Below are 13,532 nucleotides of genomic sequence, written 5' to 3'. Positions count from 1 at the left end.
GAAAGCAAAAAGAAAGAAGGAGAAGGTCAAAATAGATGTCAGAAGAGACACTGAAACTTGCTCTGCAGCATAGAGATGCTACAGCAAATGGAAGAAATGAGGAGGTACAAGAGCTGAACAGAAAATGTCAAAGGTCAGCTTGAGAAGACAAAGTGAAATATTGCAATGAACTGCACAGAAATCTGGAGTCAGAAAACCAAAAAGGAAAAACACTCTCAGCAATTCTCAAACTGGAGGAACTGAAGAAAAAATTCAAGCCTCCACTTTCATTATTGAAGGAATCTCTGTGCAACTTATTGAATGATGCAGAACGCATCAAGAGAAGATGGAAGGAGTACACAGGTTAGTGGTAGAGCACTTTATTTTCTGGGTGTGTTTTCATGGAATTTCAGTAAGGACAAATTGCCAAAGATAGCTCTACTTCCAACAGAACTTCCCTGTGTAAATTATTTGCGTAAAAGTTAAAACATGCCTGAAAAAAATATCTTCCTTCCATTTAGATCTCTGCCTGAGAGAAATTGCTTCTTAATGTTCATCTTTATGCCCAGTTGTTGAACTTACTTGTGGGTGCAGCTGCTGTTGTACTGTCAACCCTCCCAGGTTCAGTGGGTGAGTCTGGGCACCAGGTGCCATCCCTGAAGCAGGATTTAGCTGTAGGGCAATAAAGAATATATTCATTGGTTTTTAATTTTGTTTTTAGTTTGAACATTTAGAAAGCTAGAAGGTATTTACTAAACATAAAATTCACAGCTGGATCAATAAATACCATCATGTATGATAAATAGAGAAATGATTGAAATTGTTAAAGACTTCATTTTACTTAGATTCACTATCAACACTCACAGAAGCAGTAGTCAAGAAATGAAATGACATATTGCATTAGGTAAACTCTCTTCACAAGACCTTTTTACAGCTCTCAAGAGTAAAGATGTCAGTTTGTGGACTGAGGTGCACTTGACTCAAGTCATGGTATTTTCAATTGCTTTGTATGTATGTGAAACCTGGATAATGAATAAGGAAAACCATAGAAGAATTGATGCATTTGATTATGGAGTTGACAAAGAATATTGAAAGTACCATGGACTGCCAGGAGAACAAACAAATCTGTTTTGGGAAAAGTACAGCCAGATTGTTTCTTTAGAAGTGATGATGCCAGACTTTGTGTCTCGTAGTTTGAGCATGTTTTCAGGAAGAACCTTTCTACAGTTCCTGTAAAAGACATCATGTTTGATAAAAGGGGAGGCTCAGTGAAATAAAGGAAGGCCCCCATCAAGAAGGAGTGACACAGTGGCAGCAACAATGGGTCCATGTGTAACAAGACTTTTGAGGCTAGCCCAGGATAGGGTAAGGCTTTGTTCTGTTGTATTTAGGGTTGCTATGAATTGGAACTGATTTAATGCCACATAACATTTACAAAAATAAATATAAAATATTTTTAAAGAGAGACTTTTAAATGTAAATGCATCAAATTATATTTCATGTGGATTGAGCAAAAAGCTTAAATACAAAGTGCACTTAAGTCATAACATCCAGGGCTAATTTTTCCCACATAGTTTTTCTTTGGCATTTAATCCATTCTCTTTTAAAATTACTTAAGTGGTTGTATCTTCATGTTTCTCTTTTGGATACACCACTAGTGACTCCTGGAATTTCTTTGATGACTTTCTCATGAAAACTTGAATTGCTTTATACTTAACCACATGAAAACTGTGGAACAGAATAAAACACTTAGTTTAAAATATGTACTAAATGACTGGGAAAAATCCACTCTAACCAGCAAAACACTTATTAACTATTTTTTCTTCCAAATAGATTGAACTATTACAAAGATTCTATTGGAGGAGTGAAGATTTTTGTATGCCTACTTGTTTATCCTGATTGTCAGTAGGGTGATGATTCAATCACAGGGTTTATATGGGTTATGAAATGACAGACATGGGAGGCAGTGAAGAGGTATCACAGTGGAATTGGGACAGGACTTCAGAGAAGAGATAAGAAGAATTAAGTAAGTAAAGACATTAAACTAGATTAAATTCTTAAGCAGTTCTTGCTTTATGAAAATCTTTTCATGATGTACTGAATACTATCCAACTCTCCTTGTATTTTGGCTGGCATATCTCTTTCAATTTTTCTACAATGAATGTGAGTATGTGTACATGGTACACATGCATATCTCATATATGTAAATGCTCTGTATATCTTTATCTATACAGTATATATACAGAGCATTGTGGTTCTGTAGGATAAGCACTGGACTTCTAATCACAAGGTCAGTGGTTTGAGTCCACTAGCCACTGCATGGGAGAAAGATGAAACTTTCTGCTCCCACAAAGATTTACAGCCTCGGAAAGCCTATACAGGATTGCTATGAGTTGTAACAGACTCGATGGCACTTAACAACAACATATATATGTATCAACATTAGGTATTAACAGTGGATATAGATGGTGTAAAATGGAACTTACCAGTTGTAGATCTGACCCCAGTGTGAACATCTGTGTTAGTGGTATCAGACTCAAAGAAGGGAAGACCTGTGGGACATTGAAATTATTGATAACAGGACGTCAATGTCGTTTACCCTGACAAAGATGGATATAATCAACTAGGATCTCTGGTAGCGTAGTGATTACAGACCAGGCTGCAAACCTCAGGGTCAGCAGTTCGAAACTACCAGCTGTTCCATGGGAGAAAGATGAGGCTTTCTGCTCCCGTAACGATTTACAGCCTCGGAAACCCTGTACAGAGTCGCTATGAGTTGGAACCGACTCCATGGCACTTAACAATAACAACAATCAACTAGGCTACACTCATGTCAGAGATGGATTTATAGTGAAGGAAAAGGAAGATGACACTCCACGGACTTTCACTTGTCTTGCCCCCTTCCCAGGTCCTGGGAATTGCCCTAGCAGTATGCCCAATTATCTCATTTATCAGCTTAAAAATGTTGTATTTTATTTTTAATTCTTAAAGAACATGCACTTTAGAACCTAATTTTACATACTCAGTTTTATTTCTTTTTTTAATTTTTTTTTTTTAACTTAAATAGGGCTGCCAAACTGTATGTGTTTCAGATCTTTTAAGGAGTAAGATTGACTCCTGACATGTGTTCTATAATATTCATAGAATTAAAAAAGAGAATTCTTGATTCTAACATGATTTTATTTATAAGGTCATTATTATTTAGTTCATAAATATAGATGTAGGTAATGAGAGGGTCTTTGGTAGTAGAGGAATGGTTGGAATGAGGTAGACAAGAGATACTGAAGTTTTAAAAAATATTTAAATACACATGTTTCAAAAAAACAACTTTTGCAATAACATATTGTCTCATCAACAATAATAAAAATTTTAATAAAAACATGAGGAAATCTGCAATGTAAAAATCTATATATTTATAGATCACCTCTTAATTTCTGTAAACTCCAGCAAGTATATGATATACTGAGGCAGGGAGAAAAGGGGATCCAGAAAACAGGATTAAAACCTGGGCCATTTACTAAAATGTAACTAAAATCCTTGAAGAATACTGAGGGCGATATCCCCCATCCATGATGATATTCAGGACACACCTGTTAGGACATGCTTGGTGCTCATATTGTACCATGGGATGGGCAAGGTAAGAGTGCTTTATGGGCCTGATATACCTCTTTAGAAGTGTCTTTCAAGAGAAACTAGCTGAAGACCAGTTCTTGGAGCAAGTACAATGTCTCAAGCTCTGACTGCTGCATGACTTCCCACTGAGAGTGGTCAAGCACCTCAAGTCCAGCCTGGGATTCCAACTGCAGTCTAGAGACAGAGTTCATGCACACCACCCCATAATATGTCCCATTAGTACCTCCCAGACATTTTCATGGCCGATTCCACCTTGGATTGAACCAACTCCATTTTGAAATCTTATTGCACTTGCACCTCATTATCTTAGCCCTAAAACTCACCCCACCCTTTCCCAAGGAGAATCATGAATAAATATGAGAGCCTTTCCTGTCTTCCCTGCCCAAGAATCTTCTAAAGACCTAAACCAAACAAAAATTCAGGGAGGTGGTGGTAGCATTGCATAGAGTTCTCCTCATCTACTCTGGCCAGATCTTTCATCTCGGTAAATCTTTTAATCTTCTGCTTGCATGAAATTCTTTCCACCTGACCTGATCATTCTTGGCAAAGGCAAGGATCTTCCATTGTAGGGTTGGGGACTCCTCCCTACAACCTAATAACAAAATAATAGTATCTCAAGGGCATACTTGACCAACTTATAAATAAGTGTAGTTATTCATTTTAAAAGGTTATTTAACTTGGTTGTTAAACCAAATTATTATTCAGACAAAAGAGAAAAGAATGAGGATACTTTGCTTTTCCTAGTTAAAAACAATATTGGTTCTTATTTGGTTTCTCAAACAGAAAGTCTCACTCTCATTCACTCATGAGACTGTAAATATTAACTTTAAATCTAGTAGTCTTAACAAATTTTCTTTCCTGGTTTGCAAATGTTCTCTGTTAAAGGACACTTACCTGGTTTGGCTGCTGGTGATTTAATTGTGTTGCCTGATCATGAACAAGCTTTGCTGGAGGAAGTCCCAAAGCAGGATTGGGTTGCATCTGTGGTAACAAATATTTTATGAGGCAGGACTGTGTTTGAGGTTTTGCATCCATTTATGTCCAAGAGCTAACAGGTACTCTTCAAAAAAAAAAAAATGTCTTTCTTTAAGCTCTGAGTGTTTTGGAGCAGTTTTAATTCCCTGTTTGGAATGGAATATTTTGCATATGATGGGAGATGGACTTGTGGAGTGGAAAAATGCAGAGAAGGTGGGGTGAGATGGTGTGGTGGTGGTGATAGGGTGGGGTAAAGTACATGGGATTTCTGTGGTAGTGCCTGATTATCTTGCCTGTAACTCCCATCCTCCTTTTTCAGGATATGAAGTATATAGTCTTCGCCTTAGCTCTATGCTCATTTGCTTTTATCTAGAAGGTAAATTGCTATGTTGTCATAAATTTAATGATGCTTCATTTTTTAAAAATCTAATGCCTTACATGCATTTCCTGTAATGGAAGTTAGTTCTCTTCTTGGTTAGGGAATTTCCCTGATGTGTTAAGAATCACAGATTTCTTTCTTTCGTGAAAATGTCCGTGTTATTGTCATGGTCTAGTTGTATTGATTTTTTTTTTTTTTTTTAAATAAGGAAACAGAGGCCTAGAGAAGCAAAGTGACTTGCTCGAAGTGCTAGCGTCAGTACTAGAATCTCTGCAAATGCTCTTGGGCTTAGAGAAATGAGTTTTTCCATTTGCATCTCTCAGGACATCCTCTGCAATTAGACTGAAGAATCTTAAGTCATCATTTGTTGCTAGCTCTATTCCCAAGAGCAGTGTGGTATGGACCTTGAGCATTGGGCCAGTGCTTAGGTTACCTTGGAGCTGCCACGGACTCTTAGTTTGCTTTGAATTTTTTCCCGAGTTGTAAAAGAATGGCATCTCATGCATTATCAAAAAGAACACTTCAAGGTCTATCTTGAAGTACAATGCTGTCTGTGATAGGTTAATATCCATACACCTACAATGAAGACAAGTTAATATAATCATTATTCAAATTTACACACCAACCACTAATGCCAATGAGGAAATTGAAAAATGTTACCAACGTCTTCATTCTGAAATTGGTCAAATTTGTATCCAAGAGGTGTTGATTGGAATAAGAAAGTTGGAAACAAAGAAGTACAGGTAGAAAATATGGCCTTGATGATAGAAACAATGCTAAAGGTTGCATGACAGAATTTTGCAGACAAATGACTTATTCATTGCAAATACCTTTTCTCAACAACAATAACAGTGACTATACATGTGGACCTCTTCATATGGAATGCACATGAATCAAATTGAATACATCTGTAGGAAGCAATGATGAAGAAACACAATATCATCAACAAAAAGAAGATTGGGGGTCAACTGTGGAACAAACAATCAATTGCTCATATTGAAGTTCAGGTTGAAGATGAAGAAAATTGAAACAACTCCACAAAAGCCCAAATATGGCATCAAATATATGCTACTTGAATTTAGTGACCATCTCAAGAACAGATTTGATGCATTAGACACTAATGACTGGAGACTGGAAGAGTTGTGGGATGACATCAAGAACACCATATACAAGGAAATCAAAAGGTCATTTAAAAAGACAGGAAACAAAAAAAACACAAAAGACCAAAATGTATGTCAGAAGAAACTCTGAAATATGCTTTTGAACACTGAAAAACTAAAGCTACATGAACAAATGATGAAATAAGCAGCTGAACAATTTCAAAGGGCAGCTTGAGAAGACAAGGTCAAGTATTATAATGACATGCATAAAGATATGGAGTCAGGAAACCAAAAAGGAAGAACAAGCTCAGCATTTCTTAAGGTGAAAGATCCGCAGAAAAAAAATTCAAGCCTGGAGTTACAATACTGAAAGATTCTATGGGAAGAATATTGAATGATGCAAGAAGCATTAAAAGAAGAAGGAAGGAATATACAGAGTTACTATACCAAAGAGAAATGGTAGATTTCAAATATTTAAATACTTAGCATATGATTAAGAACTGATGATAATAAACAAAGAAGTCTAATCTGAATTGAAGGTATTGGTGAAAAACAAGGATGCAGGAGTTGATGGAATACCAGTCGAAATGCTTCAATAAACTGATGCAACACTGGAAGCATTCACTCATCTATTCCAAGGAATTTAGAAGACAGCTACCTGGATAATGGATTGGAAGAAATTCATGTTTGTGACCATTCCAACTCAAAGGAATCATCAAACAATATCATTAATATCACATGCAAGTAAATTTTTACTGAAAACAATTAAAAAACAGTTGTAGATGTACATCAACAGGGAGCTGTCAGAAATTCAAGCTGGGTTTCAGAGAGGAAATGGAATGAGGGATATTTTCATTGACATGAGATGGAATTTGGAAGACAGCAGAGAAAACCAAAGATATTTTTTGTGTGTGCTCTACTGACATTCAACTATGTGGATTATTACAAACTATGGACAGCAATTCAAATAATAGGAATTTCAGAACACTTAATTGTGCTCATGGGTAACCTGTATGTAGACCAAGAGGCAGTCATTCGAATAGAACAAGGATTTAATGAATGGTTTAAAATTAAGAAAGACATGTATTAGATTGTATCCTTTCATCACACTTATTAAATCTGTATGCTTAGCACATAATCCCTGAAGATGGATTATATGAAGAAAAATGTGGCATCAGGATTAGAGGAAGACTCATTAATGATCTGTGATAGGCAGATGATATAACCTTGTTCCTGTAAGCAAAGAGGAACTGAAGTATTTACTTATGAAGATCAAAGACTACATACTTCTATATGGATAGTACTTCAATGTAAATATAATTATAATCCTCACAATTGAAGCAATAAATAACATTATGATACATGAGAAAAGACTGAAATTGTCAAAGACTTCTTTTTACTTAGATCCATAACCAATGCTCATGGAAGCAACAGTCAAGAAATCAAACACTGCAAATCTAATGCAAAATATTTCAAGAGCAATGATGCCACTTTGAGAACTAAGGTGAAGTTGATTCAAGCCATAGTATTTTCTATGGCCTCATACACATGTGAAAGCTGGACAGTGAATAAGAAGACTGTAGAAGAATTGATGCTTTTGAATTATGGTGTTGGTGGAGAATATTGAAAGAGCCATTGGCTGCCAAAAGAACCAACAGATCTGTGTTGGAAGAAGTGTAGCCAGAGTGCTCCTTGGAGGCCAAGATGGCCAAACTTCGTCTCTCATACTTTGGACATATTGTCAGGTAGAACCAATCACTAGAGAAGGATATCACGTTTGGTAAGGTGGAGGATCAGAGAAAGAGGAAGACCCCCCCAGCAAGATGAATTGGCAATATGGCAGCATCAATGGGCTAAAGAGTCACAACAATTGTGAGGTTGGCTCAGGACTGGGCATTGTTTCATTCTGTTGTGCATAGTGTCACTCTGAGTCGGTACGGATTCGATGGCAGCTAACAACAACCACAAAATATGTGTGAATAAGGAAGACAGGAGAAGAATAGACGCATTTGAATTGGTATTGGCAAAGAGTATTGAATATACCCTGGACTGCCAGAAGAGCAGACAAATCTGTTTTGGAAGATATTCCTTGGAAGCGAGGATGGGGAGACTTAGTCTTTCATAGTTTGGACATGTTGTCAGGAAGGACTAGTCTCTGAAGTGGGGCATAATGCTTGGTTATAGACGAAGAGGGTATAGAAAAAAAAGGTTATAGAAAGAGAGGAAGACCCTCAACAAGATGGATTGACACAGTGGAAACAACAGTGAAATCAAACAGAACAACAGTGTTTCGCTCTGTTGTACATAATGTCGCTATGAGTCAGAACTGACACCATCGCACCTGACAACAATAACAATGTTATCTGATTTTTATATTGTTCCTATAAATATTGGACTGCTAACTAAAAAGTTGTCCATTCAAATTTACCAGTTACTCTGAGAGAAGACGATGAGGCTTTCTGTTCTTGTAAAAGATTTACAGCCTCCGAAACCCTATACAAAGTTGTTGTGAGTTGTAATTGACTCAGAGGCAGTGTTGTTGTTGTTGTTTTAATAGCTAATATTCATTTTAGTGTCACATCTCTCATTCCTTGCCCCCACGACTTGTCTAATTGCTGTCACTTTGTTGGCTATTAGCAATCTGTATTAACTTGTTCATGAATGATAACTCTGCTCCTGGAAAGTTTTATTTATCTTGACTTTTTACAGATTTTGTAGTAATTTAAAAACAATGGAGAGACCATGTTTAAAAGAACTATTTGGTAAATTAATTTTGTGACTTTCAAAATGATTTGTTTTACATAAAATTATTTTCCTGATTTAACTTGCTTAGGTTACATTTTCATAGACAAGTTTTTTTCAAGGTGGACAAATGCATATTTAAACAAAATATGAGGAACTTTTGTTATTCATGTCTTACTCTACCCCCAGTAAACTCATTCTGATCCTGTCTGCATTGAATTGAGCACGAATCACTTATAGTGTGGCAGTGTAGAGTAAGCACTGGACTACTAACCACTAGGAGGGACCAGTTCTTGGAGAAAGTCATCATGCTGAGTAAAGTGCAGGATCAAAGAAGAAGAGGAAGACCCCAATGAGATGAACTGGCACAGTGGCAACAGCAATGGGCTTAAGCTTAACAACAGTTGTAAGGATGGTGCAGGACTGGGCAAAATTTGTTCTGTTGTGCATAAGGTTACTATGAGTTGAAACTGGCTCTATGGCACCTAACAACACCAATAACAACATCAAGTAACTGCAAGGTTGATGTCCTACAAGCCTGGTGGTTCAAACAACCAGCCATTCTTGGAAACAATTCGTTATGAGTTGGAACCACCTTGACTGCAGTTAACAACAGCAAATTTGAAAATTATTGTTTAAAAATATATATTCCTTCTGGATATAGATATTATATACTGTTAGCTTAGAAGGGTTTCTTTTTTTGAGTTTTTGTTGGCTTACCATTTCATGAGTGAATAATTAGCAAATAGCATAGTGTCTGGCATACAGAGTTTTCAGTAGATATTTGTTGATTGTATGAATGACTGTAGAAGTGTTAAGTGAGCATGAAGCTCGACAAAGGATGATATATTTTGGTTCTGCTATTTCATAGCAAACACCTCCTATTTTTTTCCCCCCTCAATTATCCACACTAAAACATCTCAGTCAAGGCGCAACCAAATTGAAGATCCATAGCACTGTTTTTATCTGTACAACATAGAAGACAATGGGAGTACATGCTTAAGCACTTGTGTTACTTCTTTCAAAAGATGCATTATGTGAACATAATCCGTGATGTTAACATTATAAGTCGAAGTGCTCATCACTTTGTAATATTCCCTTAAACATTTTACCTTGCTGTTGAGTAGATTGTGGCTCATGACGATCCTACAGGACAGAGTAGAACTGCCTCATTGTTTTAGTTTGTTTGTTTGTTTATAATCTTTACAGGCAGAGACTGCCACATCTTTTTCTTTTTCCTGTGGAAAGACTGATGGGTTCAAACTAGACTTTTAGGTTAGCAGCCAGATGCTTAACCACTGTGTCCTCAGGCCTCCTTAACAATCCCTTGTTGTTGTTAAGTACTGTTGAGTTGGTTCTGACTCATAGTGACCCTGTATAGGGTTTCTGTGGAGCAGCTGATGGGTTTGATCTGGCAACCTTGTGGTTCACAGTGCAGGGCTGATCCTACAGTGCCACACCAGGAGTCCTTGATATTTCATAATTTGGTACCATTATTCGAGTTTATAAAACCAAATGCTTTGAGCTTATAATCAAAAGAATCAGAAAATACAGTTTACCTCCTTACCCACAAACAAATAACTAGTTGCCAAAAAATCCTTAATTTTTCCTAAAAAGTGAAAACTTGTGCACTAGGGCTTTCAACAGATAAAACCTGAGACATTTCTTAGCTCTAAAAATTCTACTTCTTGCTCTGCCAAAATTATTGAAATTCTACCATGACAAAGTGAATGCATCTAAAAAATGAGAATACATTGGATTATGCATTGGCTTCAATATAAATTGTTGTTGTTATGTGCTGTGGAGTTGGTTCCGACTCATAGCGACCCTGTACAGGGTTTCTGAGGCTGTAAGTCTTTACGGGAGCAGAAAGCCTCATCTTTCCCCCACGGAACAGCTGGTAGTTTCAAACTGCTGACCTTGCGGTTCGCAGCCCGATTCGTAACCACTACGCTACCAGAGCTCCTTTCAATAAAGACACTCTAATTTATAGATTCAATATAAATTAGAGTGTCTTTTTTTTTTACTTGGAAAGGAAAAAAAGAATATTAAGGGACTAGATCATAAAAACATCTTAGTTTTGGTGGAGGGTAGGATGAGACTGAAGCCTTGGGTGGCACTGTGGAATAAAGCACTGGACTGCAAGGTTGATTTGAACCACAAGATCAGTGGTTTAAACCTCACCAGCTGCTCCTCAGAGAAACCCTAGACAGGCTCACTATGAATTGGAACTGACTTGATGGCATTTAACAACAACAACATCAGGAAGAGAATAACTGTACCCATAGATATGCTGCTAACATGATTCATACATAAAATAAGCATGCTGTACTTACTGGTAATGACTGAGTTGATCTTAGAAGACAAAACAGTAGAATCATAGTTTTCATGTTTCAAACAGCTACCTATAATAATAAAATACTGTTACTATTTTATTCTACTTTTTCCCTTTTGAGAGATATTTAAAAACAATGAATGTTCTATTTGTAATATGGTCAATTAATGTTACCTTTATGCAGAGCAGACAAAACGTACAGGTGAAGCAGTATTCACTCTGATCAATTTCTCCAGTTTGTTCAGTTGTGACAATTTGCAGAAGGAATTTAAACTCAGATGCAGGAGACTGGCAACTGAGAAACCAATCAGGAGCTAGCAGCTGATGTGAAATCATTTGGTTTCTTTCATTTCCCAACACTTCATTAGGTGAGTTATTTGTTGCAGACATCATATTACTCAATGTCTACCATTTGAATGGAGGGTATTTCAGAAGGAAAGACTAGTGTAATTAAAAAAGTGCCGAAAATAAAAAATGGAAATCTGTCTTCCCAAATTACTCCCCAGATGTAGCTGTTTTAACATGTATGTTTTTGTTCTGTTATATATAAGTTCTCTATGAATAAGAACTGACTTGATGGTATCTAACAACAACTATGAACTTATAAATAAAACACCAAAATGCACATCCTATCTCATACTTCGGACATATTAACAGGAGAAGGACATCATGTTTTGTAAAGGGGAATGCTAGTGAAAACGAGGGAGATCCCCAACTAGATGGACTGGCACAGTGGCAGCAGCAGTGGGCTCAAGTGTAGCAGCAATTGTGAGATTGGAACAGGACTGGGCAGTGTTCATCTGTTGTACATAAGGTCATTATGAATTAGTAGCAACATGACAGCACATTACAACAACAACAATATGTATAGTTAAAAAAATGAGGTGTGTATATTAGGAAAGGTGTCCGCCAGGGTTGTGTTCTTTCACCATACTTATTCAGCCTGTATGCTGAGCACATAATCTGAGAAGCTGAGTTATATGAAGAAAAATGTGCCATAAGGGTTGGAGGAAGTCTCATTGACAACCTGCGATATGCAGATGATACAACCTTGCTTGCTGAAAGTGAAGAGGACTTAAAATACTTATTGGTGAAGATCAAAGCCCACAGCCTTTGGTATGGGTTGCATCTCAATGTAAAGAAAACAGAAATTCTTACCACTGTACCAATAAACAACATCCATATCAATGGAGAAAAAATTGAAGTTGTCAAAGACTTCATTTTGCTCAGATCAGCCATCAACACTCATGGAAGCATTAGTCAAGGAATCAAATGACATATTGCATTAAGCAAATCTGCTGCACAAGACCTTTTTAAAGTGTTGAAGAACAAAGATATCAGCTTGAGGACTAAAGTGCGTCTGACCCAACCCATGGTATTTTCAATAACCTCATATGCATGTGAAAGCTGGACAGTAAATAAGGAAGACCGCAGAAGAATTGATGTTTTTGAATTCTGGTGTTGGAGGATAATATTGACGGTGCCATGGGCTGCCAAAAGACCCAATAGATCTGTGTTGGAAGAAGTGCAGGCAGAGTGCTCCTTAGAAGCCAGGATGGCCAAACTTTGCACATATTATCTCTCATATTTTGGAGATATTATCAGTAGGGACCAGTCAGTGGAGAAGGATATCATGTTTGGTAAAGTAGAGGGTCAGGGTAAAAAGACCCCCAATGAAATGGATTGGCATGGTGTCTGCTGCGATGGGCTCAGGTGTAGCAATGATTGTGAGGTTGGCCCAGGACCGAGCAGTGTTTTGTTCTGTTGTGCACAGGGTCACTTTGAGTCCTTACCAACTCAATGGCACCTAACAACAACAACAACGATATTGCTCTGCATTTAATTTTTTTAACTTACCAAATTATGGACAATTTATGTGTCAGTACATATATCTTTATTTCATAATTTGATGGCTGTATTCTGTGTGTTTCTATTGATGAGTATTTAATAAATTGTTTATATATTATTTTGTAATTACAGAATGATACAATATAGTTTCACTGCCCTAAAATGACATTTTTTTTTTTTTTTTAGGGCAGTGAAGTTACTTTTTATGTTTCTGTAATGATGAACAAATGACATTTTGTATTTTCAAAATCCATAACACTGTATAAAGTTTAGAAAGAGCCCTAGGGTAAACTATGGACTTTATTGAACTATTCCAAGAATTGGTGTATCAGTTGTAACAAACACACCTCACAAACATAACATAATAATCGAAGATTACAATCTAATAGTAGGAGAATTCTTACTCATAGTTTTTAACTACATAAAGGCATTTGACTGCATGGATTACAAAAAATTATGGATAACATTGCAAATAATGGAATTCCATAATACTTAATTGTGCTCATGTGGAACCTGTGCACTGAGGCAGTCATTTAAACAG

The 13,532-nt window shown here is 36.8% G+C and overlaps 1 protein-coding gene across 1 annotated transcript in view; it reads right to left on the bottom strand.

The window, feature by feature from the left end:
• The window catches only part of AMTN (amelotin), a 23,812-nt gene extending 12,614 nt beyond the window's left edge, over positions 1 to 11,198 (bottom strand). The window contains exons 1-4 of the mRNA XM_006873791.1: positions 11,145 to 11,198; positions 4,507 to 4,593; positions 2,466 to 2,531; positions 562 to 651 (exon numbers count right to left, since the gene is read on the bottom strand). Coding sequence (XP_006873853.1) covers positions 562 to 651; positions 2,466 to 2,531; positions 4,507 to 4,593; positions 11,145 to 11,198 — 297 coding nt within the window. The remainder of the gene's footprint in view (positions 1 to 561; positions 652 to 2,465; positions 2,532 to 4,506; positions 4,594 to 11,144) is intronic.
• Positions 11,199 to 13,532: the final 2,334 nt, after the last annotated feature.

The sequence above is a fragment of the Chrysochloris asiatica genome, unplaced genomic scaffold, assembly GCF_000296735.1.
Source record: "Chrysochloris asiatica unplaced genomic scaffold, ChrAsi1.0 scaffold00254, whole genome shotgun sequence".
In the NCBI taxonomy this organism is placed as follows: domain Eukaryota; kingdom Metazoa; phylum Chordata; class Mammalia; order Afrosoricida; family Chrysochloridae; genus Chrysochloris; species Chrysochloris asiatica.
Note: the sequence above shows the minus strand (reverse complement) of the source record. Positions and strands in the feature narration are given on the sequence as shown.